This window comes from Bombina bombina, chromosome 4, assembly GCF_027579735.1.
Source record: "Bombina bombina isolate aBomBom1 chromosome 4, aBomBom1.pri, whole genome shotgun sequence".
Lineage (NCBI taxonomy): Eukaryota > Metazoa > Chordata > Amphibia > Anura > Bombinatoridae > Bombina > Bombina bombina.
This window is the reverse complement of record NC_069502.1, coordinates 961,667,530-961,685,474: the sequence shown is the minus strand read 5'-3', so window position 1 is coordinate 961,685,474 and position 17,945 is coordinate 961,667,530. Positions and strand designations below refer to the sequence as shown.

Here is a 17,945-nt window from a genome sequence, read left to right as displayed (position 1 = left end):
GAACTGGAAAAACCTCTGGAATAACTACATGAGATTTAAAAACTGAATTTAAATGTTTACTGGTTTTAATATCAAGAGGTCTAGTCTCCTCCATATCTAATGCAATCAACACCTCCTTTAATAAGGAACGAATATACTCCATTTTAAATAAGTATGAAGATTTGTCAGTGTCAATATCTGAGGTAGAATCTTCTGAACGAGATAGATCCTCATCAGAGATAGATAAATCATAATGTTGTCGGACATATAAAAATTCATCAATTTTATGAGAAGTTTTAAAAGACCTTTTACGTTTATTAGAAGGTGGTATGACAGACAAAGCCTTCTGAATAGAATTAGAAACAAATTCCCTCACATTAACAGGAATATCCTGAGCATTAGATGTTGAAGGAATAACAACAGGTAATGGAGTATATGGAGAAATATTTTCTGCATGTAAAAGTTTGTTATGACAATTATCACAAACTACAGCCGGAGGAACAGTTACTACAAGTTTACAACAAATGCACTTAGCTTTGGTAGAACCGACATCAGGCAGCAGGATTCCCATAGTGGATTCTGAAACAGGATCAGAGAAAAAATAACATATAAAGCAAAATTATCAATTTCCTTATATGACAATTTCAGGAATGGGAAAAAATACAAACAGAATAAGCCTCTAAAAACCAGAAGCAAAAATGCATGAAGACTTAAATAATGTCAATAAATCTGGCACCAAGTATGATGCCCATAACTGACAAAATATTTTTTGGCGCAAAAAATGTCTGCAACAAACACTAGCATCACAGATGACGCAACTATGTGAAAATACTCGGTGCCAACTAAGACGCCGGAAATGACGAAAAAACGTCAACAAACCTAATTCTCGCACCAAAAAAGTCTCGCGCCAAGAATGACGCAATAAATTATAGCATTTTGCGCACCCGCAAGCCTAACAGCCCGCAATTTAGAAAAAAGTCAAATTTGAAAAATTTCAGGTAAGAATTTTTTTTTTGTATGTGCATTTCCCAAAATGAAACTGACAGTCTGCAAAAAGGAAATATACTAGACATGTGCAGCCGTGAAAAATTTGGTTCGGATCGATTCGCACCGATTCGAATTTCGGTTCAGATCGATTCGAATTCGGAAGAAATCGAATGAATTTGTTTTGGATTCATTCGGATTCTTTTGGATTCGTGGGAAATTCGGTTCGGTTCGATTCGATTCGGTTCGAATCGATTCGGAATTTCGGTCAGTGTTAAGTTGGATGTGCTGTGTATTACACTAGTATACTGTACAATACTAGTGTAATACACAGCCATCCGAATCCATCCAAATCTACCGAATAAATTCGAATCGATTTGGATTTATTCGGTAGATTCGGCACTACCGGAATTCGGAATTCGAATCGATCCGAATCTCCGAATTCGACAAAATCCGTCCGAATTACGATTCGGACCGAACCGAATCGCACATGTCTAAAATATACTGATAAACCTGAATCATGGCAAATATAAGTACAAACATTATATTTAGAACTTTACATTTTAAAGTGCCAAACCATAGCTGAGAGTGTCTTAATAAAGGAAAACATACTTACCAAAAGACACTCATCTACATAAGGTAGATAGCCAAACCAGTACTGAAACGAGAATCAGCAGAGGTAATGGTATATAAGAGTATATCGTCGATCTGAAAAGGGAGGTAGGAGATGAATCTCTACGACCGATAACAGAGAACCTATGAAATAGATCCCTGTTAGGATGACCATTGCATTCAATAGGTAATACTCTCTTTACATCCCTCTGCCATTCACTGCACTCTGAGAGGAACCGGGCTTCAGCATGCTGAGAAGCTCATATCAACGTAGAAATCTAGCACAAACATACTTCACCACCTCCATAGGAGGCAAAGTTTGTACAACTGAATTGTGGGTGTGGTGGGGGGTTTATAGGCATTTTGAGGTTTGTGAAACTTTGCCCCTCCTGGTAGGAATGTATATCCCATACGTCACTAGCTCATGGACTCTTGCCAATTACATGAAAGAAACTACCAATTCAAAAATCTAAATGACAAATTTAAATAAGCCTAATACTACGAACAAATTTAAATCTAAAATTACAAAAAATAATAAGCACTGGATTACAAAAACTATAAACAAAATTATCAAAAATAAAAACATTTACACCTAATCTAATAGCCCTATAAAAATAAAAAAGCCCCCCAAAATAAAAACAACCCCTAGCCTACAATAAACTACAAATAGCCATTAAAAGGGCCTTTTGTAGGGCATTGTCCTAAGTTAAACAGCCAATAGGATTTCAGTAGCTCTCATCCTATTGGCTGATTGTAGAATCAAATCAGCCAATAGGATGGCAAGGTATGCCATTTTAAAACGGGTACCTTGCATTGAAGCTTCAGTGTATGGCATTGACCGTATGAAGGTGGTGCTACATGCAGCATGGAATCGGCTTCCAGGATAGCTCTGCTCCACGCCGCTAGGATGAAGATAGAAGACGCCCTGCGATAGATGGAGATATCGCCGCCTGGATAAAGACTTCTCGCCGCCTGGATGGAGATAGATGTCCGGACTTCAGGAACAGTGAGTAGAATTTCTGGGCATAGTGTTAGATATTTGTTTTATTTTTTGGGGTGTTTTTTTCAGATTAGGGTTTTGGGCAAATTTCAAAAGAGCTGAATGCCCTTTTAAGGGCAGTGAAAAAGAGATGAATGTCCTTAAAAGGGCAATGCCCATACAAATGCCCCTTTAGGGACAATGGGTAGCTTAGTTTTTTTTTTTTTAGAGTTAGGTTTTTTATTTTGGGGGGTTGGTTGGGTGGTGGGTTTTACTGTTGTGGAGACTTTGTATTTTTTTTACAGGTAAAAGAGCTGTTTAATTTAGGGCAATGCCCTACAAAAGGCCCTTTTTAAGGGCTATTTATAGTTTATTGTAGGCTAGGGGGTGTTTTTATTTTGGGGGGCTTTTTATTTTTATAGGGCTATTAGATTAGGCATACTTGTTTTAATTAGGGTTTTTTTATTTTTCGTAATTTAGTGTTTATTTTTTTTGTAATGTTAGATTGTTTTTAATTTTTTCATAGGATTAGTTTTTTTAAATTTGTTATTTAGGATATTTAATTAATATTTTTTTTTTTATTAGAATAGTAAGGTAAGGTTAATTTATAGTTTAATGTTAGGTTTATTTTTATTTCACAGGTAAGTTTTTATTTATTTAAATATAGTTATATTGTAATTTTAATTTAAAGTTAGGGGGGTGGTAGGTTTAGGTGTTAATAGTTTAGTGTTTTGCGATGTGGGAGGCCGGAGATTTAGGGGTTAATAGGTTTATTTAGTGGAGGTGATGTCGGGGAGCGGTGGTTTAGGGGTTAATAACTTTACTATAGTGTTGGCGATGTCGGGGAGCGGTGGATTAAGGGTTAATAGCTTTTATTAGTGTTGGCGATGTCAGGGAGTGGCGGAATAAGGGTTAATAATTTTTATTAGTTTTGGCAATGTCAGGGAGCGGCGGAATAGGAGTTAATGACTAGGGGCGTTTAGACTTGTTAGGTTTAAATGTAACTTTTTTTCCCCATAGACATTAATGGGGTTGCGTTACAGAGATTTTTCATTTTGCACTTCAGGTGTTAGGTTTTTTTCTAACACTCTCTCCACATTGATGTCTATGGGGGAAAGCGTGCATGAGCACGTCAAATCAGCTTAACGCACCATAACGTACAGCACAAGGAGGCTTTTCAGTAACTTGTAATGGCAGCGCTAAAGAGAGTGAAATAACGCAGCTTTTTTGACGTTTGGTGTTTAAAGCAAAACTCATAATCTAGGCATAAATTATCAACAAAAAAAAAGTTATTCCTAATCTAATACTCTCTTAAAAACAAAAAAGCTACTCCAAAATAAAAAAAATCCCTAATATATTAATAAACTACAAATAACCCTTAAAAGGGCCTTTTGTAGGGCATTGCCCTACATTTAACAGCTCTTTTTTTGTTTTTAAGGGGTATTAGATTAAGAATATATTTTTTTATTTTGGATAATTTAGTTTGCTATTTTCTGTATTGTTAGCTTTTTCTATTTTTTGTAATTTTAGTTTTTTTTTATTTTACTGTAATTTTAGGATTTTTTTATTTTAATATAAAGTTAGGTTTTTTTATTTTGGGGAATGTTAGTTTTTTTTAAGTAATTTATGTTTTTTATTTTTGGTCATTTTTAATTAATTTTTAAGGTAGATAGTATTTTGTTATTTTATGTTAGTGTATTTTAATTGGGGTTAATTTAGGGGGTGTTAGTTTAGGGGGCTTAGTTATTAGATTAATACTTTGCGATATGGGGGTTGGCGGTTTAGGTGTTAATAGGTTATTTAGTTGTTTGTGTTGTGGGGGGTTGGTGGTTCAGGGGTTATTAGCTTTATTAGATACTTTATATTGTGGGGGGTTGGCAGATTAGGGGATAATAGATTAATTAGGTACTTTATATTGTGGAGGGTTGGCGGATTAGGAGATAATAGATTAATTAGGTACTTTGCTTTGTGGGGGGTTGGGAGATTAGGGGTTAATAGTGTAATTAGGTTCTTTGCGTTGTGGGGGGTTGGCGGATTAGGGATAAATACATTTATTAGGTAGTTTACGATGTGGGGGTTGGCGAATTAGGGGTTAATACTTTTATTAGGTAGTTTGCGATCAGGGGGGTTGGCGGATTAGAGGTTAATACTTTTATTATTTATTGCAATGTGGGGGGGGCAGATATAAGGGTTTTGATGTGTCGATTACATTTTTTTAGCTGGGTTAGATTGCAGGGTTGGTGGTTTAGGGATTATTAGCTTTATTAGATACTTTGCTTTGTGGGGGGTTGGGAGATTAGGGGTTAATAGTGTAATTAGGCTCTTTGCGTTGTAGGGGTTTTGCGGATTAGGGGTTAATACATTTATTAGGTAGTTTGCATTGGGGGGGTTGGCTGATTAGGGGTTAATACATTTATTAGATAGTTTGCGATGTGGGGGTTGGAGGATTAGTGGTCAATACTTTTATTAGTAATTGTGATGTGAGGGGATGGCGGATTAGAGGTTTATATTGCGTATGCGTTAGGTGTTTGTTAAGGCTTTCAGTGAGTTACGGTACTTTCATAGTCAGCGCAAGGCTTGCTGCGCCTGGCTATGTGTGGCAAGGTGGAATTGGAGTAAAATGTCTCCATTCTGCGCGCCTAAGTCCTTGCGCTGAATATGTAATACCGACTCGCAATGCCAGTTCTCTGTTATTTTATAGGAGTAAAAACTGCGGGCGACGGGTTAAATATATGCGCCTAACTTGTATGCAGTATTTGTGATCGATTGATTTGACTACAAATTGGCAACACAAGGTTTTGCGTCGAAGCTGCATATGTAATCTTGCCCTATGTGCTTTGTCCTCATCCATACCTTGTCCCTAATAACCAAAAAAGATTTGGAAGGCTAACCAATCTGTTGTACTTAGTAGGTTCCCTTCACCTGTGGCAGGTGGGGAGGAAGGAGAGAAAAAAATATATAATTATAAATGTGACCATGTCTGTGACCTACCCAATAACTTTTCACCATGGGGTTGAATTATCAAAGTGCGAGCAGACATGATCCGTTGTAGCGATCATGTCATTCGCACCTCGATAATTGCACAAGCATTTAACAAGAAATGCTTGTGCAATACCACCCCCTGCACATTAGGCTGCTAGCAGGGGGTGTCAATCAACCGGATTGTATCCGATGGCTCGCGCGGAAACAGATGCATTGGGGCCAATTGACGGCTTGATAAATCGTCCCCCATATCTTTATTTCAAGGAGGTTAGCTTGGTGTTTGAATCTTCTATCTCTCTCATAAAATTGGAGATTTAACCCTTTTGTGTTTTAATGTATTTGTAATTCTTATTTACTATCCCTTTCAATTTATACTACTCATTAAATATATACAGTGACTTTACTTTTTAATATGTGTAATATGTATTTGTCACTGTATTGTTTGGGAATGGAAAAGAATATGTTTTGAAAAAAAGCATAGATGTAGCATTTACAGAGGAATTAACCATAGAATGAAAATTAAATGTCATGAACATGAATGGGGTCAAAAATAGACCTAAAGTTAAGTAGAATGTAAACAAGTAAAGCTGGTGTTAATAGAATCTTGGCAGAAAAAAAAACCAAAGAAACAGTTACAGTAAATCTGTAGATAAATCCAGTACTTTAAGGCAGAGCAAACATTTGACAAGACAATAGGGAATGAACAGCAGGTGAATCCATGAAGTAGGGTTTTTTGAAAAGCAGGCCATGTGAATGCAATATTTGTCATATGGAAAAACAGTAGAATGGTCCAGGGGAAATCATCCTTAGCATCATCAAGTAAAAAAAAAAAAGATCCATACAATATAGAACAATAACAATACTGCAGAGTACTGAAGTATGCCATACAACATAGAAAGAGGGCATCTAGAGCTCTGTCTTTTTCTACATGTGAATTGTATATGCTCTATCCTTAAAACAAATGAAACACAATATGATATTGTCTTTATATCTAAAACGAGCATGTTAATGCAATAATAAATTTGGGGCTAGATTACAAAGGGAGTGCTAATTTATTGCCGGGGCACAATAAATTATCAGCCATTACAAGTGGCTGCTTATTGCAACCATAAGCTCGCTAATTTATCTTGCACCAGCTAACAGGTGTACGATAAATAATCAGCCTATTTATTGCTACTACGAGCTTGCAGTAGCAATTAGCTCTTATAAAATTAACTAGAGATCAGATCTCTGGTTAATTTTATAAATATGCCCCAAATGCCCCAGAATACAGTGGTGTGTATTTTATTAACCCCTTAAGGACAAGGCCATTTTTCAATTTCTTTCCCTGAAGGACCAGGGCTATTTTTAAATTTCTGCGGTGTTTGTGTTTAGCTGTCATTTTCCTCTTACTTATTTACTGTATATATACATATTATATACCGTTTTTCTCGCCATTAAATGGACTTTCTAAAAATACCATTATTTTCATCATATTTTATCATTTACTTTAAAAAAAATGATAAAATATGAGGAAAAAATGGAAAAAACACACTTTTTCTAACTTTGACCCCCACAATCTGTTACACCAAAAAGCACCCATGCTAAATAGTTTCTAATTTTTGTCCTGAGTTTAGAAATACCCAATGTTTACATGTTCTTTGTTTTTTTTTGCAAGTTATAGGGCCATAAATACAAGTAGCACTTTGTTATTTCCAAACCACTTTTTTTCAAAATTAGCGCTAGTTACATTGGAACACTGATATCTTTCAGGAATCCCTGAATATCCATTGACATGTATATATTTTTTTTTTAGAAGACATCCCAAAGTATTGATCTAGGCTAATTTTGGCATATTTCATGCCACCATTTCACCACCAAATGCGATCAAATAAAAAAAATTGTTCACTTTTTCCCAAATATTTTCACAAACGATTCTCACTGAAATTATTTACAAACAACTTGTGCAATTATGGCATACATGGTTGTAAATGCTTCTCTGGGATCCCCTTTGTTCAGAAATAGCAGACATATATAACTTTGGCGTTGCTTTTTGGTAATTAGAAGGCCGCTAAATGCCACTGAGCATCACACATGTATTATGCCCAGCAGTGAAGGGGTTAATTAGGGAGCATGTAGGGAGCGTCTAGGGTTAATTTTAGCTTTAGTGTAGTGTAGTAGACAACCCCAAGTATTGATCTAGGCCCATCTTGGTATATTTCATGCTACCATTTCACCGCTAAATGCGATCAAATAAAAAAAAAGTAAAATTTTTCACAATTTTAGGTTTCTCACTGAAATTATTTACAAACAACTTTTGCAAGTATGGCATAAATGATTGTAAATGCTTCTCTGGGATCCCCTTTGTTCAGAAATAGCAGACATATATGGCTTTGGCGTTGCTTTTTGGGAATTATAAGGCCGCTAAATGCCACTGCGCACCACACATGTATTATGCCCAGCAGTGCAGGGGTTAATTAGGTAGTTTGTAGGGAGCTTGCAGGGTTAATTTTAGCTTTAGCGTAGAGATCAGGGGGTCGATCCGATATAAATCGTCGCCCGCAAAAGCCGGCGACGCCAATATTTGCACGGATTTGGTATCACATATACGGCGTAACCTAGAAGTTACGCGCGTATATTTCTGCCGTCGCCTGTTCCGATCAGCCAATCGGATTGAACTTGAATCTGATTGGCTGATTCAATCAGCCAATCAGATTTTTTTAACTTAATTCCGATTGGCTGATAGAATCCTATCAGCCAATCGGAATTCGGCGGACGCCATCTTGGATGACGTCATTTAAAGGTACCTCATTCCAAGTTCAGCAGTCGGCCGGGATGGATGCTCCGCGGCGGCGGAGCGAAGAAAGAAGATTGAAGATGCCGCCGGAAGAATGAAGACTTTGCTGCCGCTTGGAGGAAGACGTCGCCGGAGGAAGAATTCTTCTTTGCCGCTTGGAGGAAGACATCGCCCGGATCGGATCAGGAGTTCGGCCCGGTGTGGTGAAGACAAGGTAGGGAGATCTTCAGGGGGGTAGTGTTAGGCTTTTTAAGGGGGGTTTGGGTGGTTTTAGAATAGGGGTATGTGGGTGGTGGGTTGTAATGGGGGGGGGGGGTATTGTATTTGTTGTATGCAAAAGAGCTGAATTCTTTGGGGCATGCCCCACAAAAGGCCCTTTTAAGGGCTGGTAAGGTAAAGAGCTTTGAAATTTGTTGAATTTAGAATAGGGCAGGGAATTTTTTTTATTTTGGGGGTTTATTATTTTATTAGGGGGCTTAGAATAGGTGTAATTAGCTTAAATATCTTGTAATCTTTTTTTTATTTTTTGTAATTTAGTGTTTTTTTTTTTTTGTAATTTAGTTTAGTTAATTTAATTGTATTTTTAGATAGATGTTTGTAGTTTATTAAATTTATTGATAGTGTAGGTGTATTTGTAACTTAGGTTAGGATTTATTTTACAGGTAATTGGGTAATTATTTTAACTAGGTAGATATTAAATAGTTAATAACTATTTAATATCTATTATACCTAGTTAAAATAATTAACAATTTACCTGTAAAATAAATATTAACCCTAACATAGCTACAATGTAATTATTAATTATATTGTAGCTATCTTAGGGTTTATTTTATAGGTAAGTATTTAGATTTAAATAGGAATATTTTAGTTTATAAATGAATTAGATTAATTTAATATAAATTTAGTTAGGGTTAGATAGAGTTAATATAGTTAATATAAATACTATAGTAACTATATTAACTATATTAACCCTAATATAATTAGGGTTAATATAGTTAATATATATAATGTAATACCTATATTAACTATAATATACTTAGGGTTAATATAGATAATATAGCTGGCGGCGGGGTAGGTAGATTAAATTAGGGGTTAATCATTTTAATAGAGATGGCGGCGGTGTAAGGGGCTTACATTAGGGGTTAATAATTTTAATATAGATGGCGGCGGTGTTAGGGGCTCACTTTAGGGGGTTATAGATATAATATAGCTGGTGGCGGGGTACGGGAGCGGCGGTTTAGGGGTTAATAATTTTATTATGTTGCGGCGGGGTAAAGGAGTGGCGGTTTAGGGGTTAATAGCTTTTTTATTGTTAGGCTAGTGAGGGGGGATAGCGGATAGAGGGTTAGACAGTGCGGGCTATGTTAGGGAGGCGTGTTAGACAGTGCGGGCTATGTTAGGGAGGCGTGTTAGACAGTGCGGGTGTTTTAGACTTTAGTCAGGTTTTATAGGCGCCGGCAGATTCTAACGTGGCGCAAGTCACTGGCGACGCCAGAAATTTGTACTTACGCAGATTTCTGGACATCGCTGGTTTGTGAGACTTACGGCACGTTAGCATCTGACGGCGACCTATATGGGAAGGCTCGAGTTGCGAGCTGAAACTGCGGGCGACGCCGGTTCCCTCGCTTGCGCCGCAAACTGCGATCGATATCGGATCGCGCCCCAGCCTCCCATCTGACACATCACACCCTCCCAAACAGCTCTCTTCCCTCCCCCATCCCACAATTGTCCCCGCCATCTTAAGTACTGGCAGAAAGTCTGCCAGTACTAAAATAAAAAGTATATTTAAAAAAAATAAAAAATTGTATAGCATATTTACATATGCAGCTGTGTAGGATCCCCCCTTAGCCCCCAACCTCCCTGATCCCCCCCAAATAGCTCTCTAACCCTCCACCTCTACCTTACTTGGAGCCATCTTGGGTACTGGCAGCTGTCTGCCAGTACCCAGTTTGCAAATAAAAATGTTTTTTTTTTTTGTTTTTTTTTTCTATTTTCTGTAGTGTAGCTTCCCCCCTCCCACAGACCAATCCCCCACCCGCTCCCAGATCCCTTAGATTTACTTTTATTAGGGATTTTATCCCCCCTTACTGCCACTTATAACAAACGTTTTTTCTGTAGTGTAGCGGTTCCCACCCGCTCCCTCCCCGTGCACATGCCCACCCGCCGCCCCCGTGCACATGTGCGCACCCATGCGCGCTCCTGAAAACCCCGCCCCCGACCTCGCCCCCCTCTCTCTTCAGTCTTTCATCGATGGCCACCCACCCGCCTCCCATGTCAGCTCCCACCCACCAACAATTGCGGCCATCAATGCCGGTGCAGAGAGGGCCACAGAATGGCTCTCTCTGCATCGGATGGGGGGAAACTTTTATTGCAGGATGCCTCAATATCGAGGCAACACTGCAATAACCGTAAAGTGGCTGGAAGCGATCAGAATCGCTTCCAGCCGCTTTAATCCCCAATGTCGTACAGGGTACGTCGCTGGTCTTTAAAGACCAGGTTGTGTGCGACGTACCCCGTATGACGCATGTCGTTAAGGGGTTAAAATATAAAAATTATAGCATTTTTATTTTTTAATAAAATAACTGCCCTAGGCAGTTTTTCGGGGCTAAAGTTGGTGGTGTTTGTAAATGTAAAGGTACTTTTCAGTGCCGTTTTTTTTTCTGTGGTCTATGTGAACTGTGTGTTCCTAGTAAATATATATGTATATGCGTATAAACATACTGTATATATTTATGTGTTATTATATTTATACTCAGTGGAGCACAAATATCGCTTTCACAAAAGCAATATTTATAGCTCCACTTGTAATCTGGCCCTTTGTTACAGATAATTATTAATGCATGAAGTTTCCGTGATAGTTACTGTATGCATTTAACTCCTTTAAATGTGTTAAATACAAAGTTATGTTTGCATGCTGCCTCTCTTTGTCCTGAGCAGCACACAGCCAGTAAACTGTGTCTAAATGTGTATCCCATTTCTGATTGGTTCACCCGCAGTGTACTGCTCAGGAGTAGCAATGCATTGTCTCCCACTTTGCAGGGGTTAAACATTTTGGGGTTGATTTCAACCCTTCTGACCCTGTTTATCAGCAATTATTTTAGCTCCAGATCCTTGTTTTTCAGGTGCTGACTAGCATAACAATAACAACTCTTCTATATTGGGAAATGTTTTGATTGGATCCAAGCAGAAAGCAGGAAAAATCACTCATAGAATGCAAGGAAAGCAATCGTTTTGGCAATCACAGTGCTTCTTAACTTCAGTTTCCGGCAAGGCCGGGAAACTACGGATGTAGATAACAGCATCCGCTACTTATTAAATCTACCCCATAGAATTTTGAAAAGTTGCAAACTGTACTTTTTGACATATTTGACAGTGTTTCAAGATGCTTTGGAATAATTATATTATCTTGTGTATGTAAAATACAACCTGCCATGTGAGAGACACCATTTTATATGTACGTACAACCAACATATAGGGGTCAATTTATTAAACCCCGGGCAGACATGATTCACTATAGTGAATCGTCCGCCCTGCATCGCTAAATGCTGACAGTATACGCTGTCGGCATTTAACATTGCACAAGCATTTGTGGTGAAATACTTCTGCAATGCTGCCCCCTGCACATTTGCGGCCAATCGGCCACTAGCAGTAGGGTTGGGCGAATGTGTTTATATTCGAATGTTAGAACGAATGTTATTGTAGAAATTTGATTTACATAATAGAATGTTGATAAGAACGAATATTCCTAAAAATTCGATTTTCGAATGTTATTTACAGTTTTCAAATGTCACATTCGAATTCGAATGTCACTTTTGAATTCAAATGTCACTTTCGAATTCGAATATTACATTTATAAAACACAATTGTAGACTAGAAACACTATTTCGAATTGAATATCACATTTGAATTTGAATATTACATTTATAAAACACAGTATTAGACTAGAAATACTATTTAGAATTCGAATATCACATTCGAATCGAATATCACATTCGAATCGAATATCACATTCAAATTGAATATCACATTCAAATCGAATATCACATTTATTAAACACAGTTGTAAACTAAAAATACTATTTCAAATTCGAATGTCATATTAGAATTCGAATGTCACATTCAAATTCGAATATTACATTTAAAAAACACAGTATTAGATTAGAAATACTATTTCGAATTCGAATGTGACATTCGAATTCGAATGTCACATTCGAATTTGAATATTACATTTAAAACACAGTATTAGACTAGAAATACTATTTCAAATTCAAATGTGACATTCGAATGTAGCATTCGAATTCGAATATTATATTTATTAAACACAGTTGTAGACTAGAAATACTATTTCGAATTTGAATGTCACATTCAAATTCGAATATTACATTTTGAAATTGAATGAATACATAGCTAAACATTCTATTATTCTAATGAATATTTTCGAATTTTATTGAAAAATTAGAAAACGAAAATTCGAAAATAGAATGTTAGAATGTTATATAAACATTCGAAATTTGATTCGAACGAACGAATGTATAAAAATTTGTTTTAAATTTCGAATTTTTAGAAATATTCGCCCATCCCTAACTAGCAGGGGGTGTCAATCATCCAGATTGTATCTGATCGGGATGATTGCAGTCGGCCACCTCAGAGGTAGCGGATGAGTTAAGGAGCAGTGATCTTAAGACTGCTGTTTCTTAAATCCTGTTTCTGGCGAGCCAAAAGGCTCGCACAGATTAAGCAGCATCCACTGCTTAATAAATCGGCACCAAAGACTTAGACAAACTTAAAGGACCAGTCAACACATTAGATTTGCACAATCAACAAATGCAAGATAACAAGACAATGCAATAGCACTTAGTCTGAACTTCAAATGAGTAGTAGATTTTTTTATAACAAATTTCAAAGTTATGTATATTTCCACTCCCCTTGTACCATGTGATAGCAATCAGCCAATCACAAATGCATATACGTATAGTCTGCAAATTCTTGCACATGCTCAGTAGGATCTGGTGACTCAAAAAATGTAAATATAAAAGACTGTGCACATTTTTTTTAATGGAACTAAATTGGAATGCAGTATCTGAGTCATGAAAATTTAATTTAACCTGAGTGTCCCTTTAACAAACTTATGATATATATATATATAGATATATATATATGAGTGTGTGTGTATACAGTATATACATAAGGCACCTTTGTAGTGATCCTTTAATTAATAGATAGATAGATGATAGATAGATAGATAGATAGATGATAGATAGATAGATAGATAGATAGATAGATGATAGATAGATAGATAGATAGATAGATAGATAGATAGATAGATAGATAGATGCATGTTGCTGTGTTTCACTTTTATTGATTCTGCGTAAAGAAACCATTTTATGCGTATTTTCTAGCTGTTCCGTCTTAGCATGATGTATTGGCAGAAAGTTTTATTTTATTTGCTACTTTTTTATAATATACTTTTTTCTTGTGTCCTGTGCAGAGTGACTATTCCAGTGACACCGAGAGTGAAGACAATTTCCTAATGATGCCACCAAGAGACCACCTGGGCCTCAGTGTCTTTTCTATGCTGTGCTGTTTCTGGCCTTTGGGCATTGCTGCATTTTATTTGTCACATGAGGTAAGTTTGATTTGTTACTGGCAGCTGAACTGACTGAATATTAAACTTTTAGAATTATATTTCACTCAAAATATTCATTTTTAAGACACAATAAAAACTAATCCAATAATTGAGTCAATGACCCATCCAATCTGCCATCTTTAGAAATGTTTCTAGGTTTTCTAAATCTTAACATAAAAAGCCATGTTCTGTAATTACAAAAAAATATTCCCTCTTTTCCATTCACATTGAAATACATTTTTTTCTCAATATTTATTTCCAACTTGCTCTGCTTTTATTATAATATTATTTAATATTATATAATATAGCTATATACCTACTTTACAACATTTAAAAAACAAAACCCTTAAAAGGACAATAAAAAAAACCTCTTGTTTTTGTGTAAAATTGTGCTTCGTCCCATGTTCCCTAGAGAAGCCAAAAAGTAAAATCTGTAACCTAGGTTTTCAATGTGATGCAATTTTTACTAAAAAAGGTATTTGATTTGCAGGATTTGCAGGTTACAGTATTTGCCTTTTTGTCTCTTGAGAGTATGGGAAAAGCCCAATTTTGCACAAATGCAAGATATGTTTATTATTCTTTTAAATCATGATCCATTGGGATGTCTGATGTCAGACTATATTTCATAGATAACCCATTTAGTGCCAGTATCAATGTTTTTAAAATTTAAAGGAATTATCTAATTTGCTTTGTTTTCTGTCCTTTATTGAAATGCATAATACCTAAGTAGGCTCAGAACTCAGAAGTAACAATACACTAATGGGAGCTAGTTAGTGTTTGGTGGCCTCACACATATACCACCCAATGTGCTCAGCTAACTCCCATTTGTGCATTGTTGCTCCTTCAACAAAGGATACCAAGAGAATTAAGCACATTTGAGAATAGAAATAAATTGGAAAATGGTTTCAATTTGTAAGTTTTATCTGAATCATAACAAAAAAAATTGGGTGTGGTATCCCTTTAAATTTTAATTTTTTTAAATAAAAAAAATAAACATTGTTACAAGTTGAAATATAATTTATATGAGGAATAATTGAATACTATGAAAATACAAACAATTTTTGTACTATTTTCTAAAATGTTGAACAAATGTATTTAACCCGTGCATACTGCATTTGCATTTAATTTACTGACATGAAGAAATTTTGCATTCTCAATTCATCTGTATTGATATATATTATATTATATACAGCTATAAATTTTGTAAACTTAAAAATGCTTACTGTGATGATGTAATGAACGTAAACATTGAAAGTTATTTTATTATAGCGCACTCAGTTGACGGTACATGTATGCAATTGCATTAGCGCTGCGGAATCTGTTGGCGCTCTACAAATAACCGATAATAATAACTAATAATTCCTCCAGAGATGGAAGGAACTAAACACCTTTAAAGGAACTGAATATAATATTATAAACAATATGGGGCTAGATTTCAAGTGGAACGGTATATATATATATATGTATATATATACAGGGAGTGCAGAATTATTAGGCAAGTTGTATTTTTGAGGATTAATTGTATTATTGAACAACAACCATGTTCTCAATGAACCCAAAAAACTCATTAATATCAAAGCTGAATATTTATGGAAGTAGTTTTTAGTTTGTTTTTAGTTTTAGCTATTTTAGGGGGATATCTGTGTGTGCAGGTGACTATTACTGTGCATAATTATTAGGCAACTTAACAAAAAACAAATATATACCCATTTCAATTATTTATTTTTACCAGTGAAACCAATATAACATCTCAACATTCACAAATATACATTTCTGACATTCAAAAACAAAACAAAAACAAATCAGTGACCAATATAGCCACCTTTCTTTGCAAGGACACTCAAAAGCCTGCCATCCATGGATTCTGTCAGTGTTTTGATCTGTTCACCATCAACATTGCGTGCAGCAGCAACCACAGCCTCCCAGACACTGTTCAGAGAGGTGTACTGTTTTCCCTCCTTGTAAATCTCACATTTGATGATGGACCACAGGTTCTCAATGGGGTTCAGATCAGGTGAACAAGGAGGCCATGTCATTAGATTTTCTTCTTTTATACCCTTTCTTGCCAGCCAGGCTGTGGAGTACTTGGACGCGTGTGATGGAGCATTGTCCTGCATGAAAATCATGTTTTTCTTGAAGGATGCAGACTTCTTCCTGTACCACTGCTTGAAGTAAGGGGTCTTCCAGAAACTGGCAGTAGGACTGGGAGTTGAGCTTGACTCCATCCTCAACCCGAAAAGGCCCCACAAGCTCATCTTTGATGATACCAGCCCAAACCAGTACTCCACCTCCACCTTGCTGGCGTCTGAGTCGGACTGGAGCTCTCTGCCCTTTACCAATCCAGCCACGGGCCCATCCATCTGGCCCATCAAGACTCACTCTCATTTCATCAGTCCATAAAACCTTAGAAAAATCAGTCTTGAGATATTTCTTGGCCCAGTCTTGACGTTTCAGCTTGTGATGGTCGTCTTTCAGCCTTTCTTACCTTGGCCATGTCTCTGAGTATTGCACACCTTGTGCTTTTGGGCACTCCAGTGATGTTGCAGCTCTGAAATATGGCCAAACTGGTGGCAAGTGGCAGCTTGGCAGCTGCACGCTTGACTTTTCTCAGTTCATGGGCAGTTATTTTGCACCTTGGTTTTTCCACACGCTTCTTGCGACCCTGTTGACTATTTTGAATGAAACGCTTGATTGTTCGATGATCACGCTTCAGAAGCTTTGCAATTTTAAGAGTGCTGCATCCCTCTGCAAGATATCTCACTATTTTTGACTTTTCTGAGCCTGTCAAGTCCTTCTTTTGACCCATTTTGCCAAAGGAAAGGAAGTTGCCTAATAATTATGCACACCTGATATAGGGTGTTGATGTCATTAGACCACACCCCTTCTCATTACAGAGATGCACATCCCCTAATATGCTTAATTGGTAATAGGCTTTCGAGCCTATACAGCTTGGAGTAAGACAACATGCATAAAGAGGATGATGTGGTCAAAATACTCATTTGCCTAATAATTCTGCACTCCCTGTATATATATATATATATATATATATATATATATATATATATATATATATATGATTATATATAGGTAAAGATATATAAAGATATTTAAAGGAATATCTATTTAAAAACATATAGAACATATTCTTCTATCTAAAGAACATTAGAATATGAACTATTTACAGTAAATATGCAGTATAACACTTTATTAAATATGAATATTGCATAAATACGCTTTTTTCATGTTTTCATCTACTTGACTGCAAATTACTCCAATGCACTTCTATATATGTCTATATATGTATACATATGTAAATGTATCAAAGAAGAGAGAGCTCCCACAGGCAAAAGTATCAAAATTCTTGAATGGCAAAATGTTGCAAATAGTATAGGCTGAGATAAGACACTATGCACAAGCACCTTTATAAAACAAACTTAGAAAATGTATTGGATATGCATTAAAAGTCCACACAGAAACTGTGTATATACACACTCACGGATAACTGAAAGACAGAGGTAAGGGTGACGTCTCTGAGGCGTTTCACGCCGTTTGGCGCTTTTTCAAAGATAGTTTGGGAGTGTTCCATTCAAGTTATAAGTAAGACATGTATAATAATAGTACCTGTGTAATGTGTCTCTTCCCAATTTCTGGTTTCGGTTGTACAAATTGCGGTGATGTCTTAAAACTTTTTAACTTTATGCTACATTAAGATGATGTTATAAGTTTGTTTTGAGAAATAACAAATGTTAAGTTGACATTACGGCATTTTGCACAACTGACACAGTACATCAATTAGTTTGTGGGTGTGACTGTATTCAATGGTGGCTACTTAGTCTCACTAAGAACACTCCCAAACTATCTTTGAGAAAGTGCCAGCCGGCGTGAAACGCGTCAGTTGACGTCACCCTTACCTCTGTCTTTCAGTTATCCGTGAGTGTGTATATACACAGTTTCTGTGTGGACTTTTAATGCATATCCAATACATTTTCTAAGTTTGTTTTATAAAGG

At 36.4% G+C, this 17,945-nt stretch overlaps 1 protein-coding gene across 1 annotated transcript in view; it reads left to right on the top strand.

Annotated features, from left to right (window-relative positions):
* SYNDIG1 (synapse differentiation inducing 1) overlaps nt 1–17,945 on the top strand; it is a 661,334-nt gene that overhangs the window by 495,368 nt on the left and 148,021 nt on the right. The window contains exon 3 of the mRNA XM_053711979.1: nt 13,800–13,937. Within this exon, the coding sequence (XP_053567954.1) occupies nt 13,800–13,937 (138 nt within the window). The remainder of the gene's footprint in view (nt 1–13,799; nt 13,938–17,945) is intronic.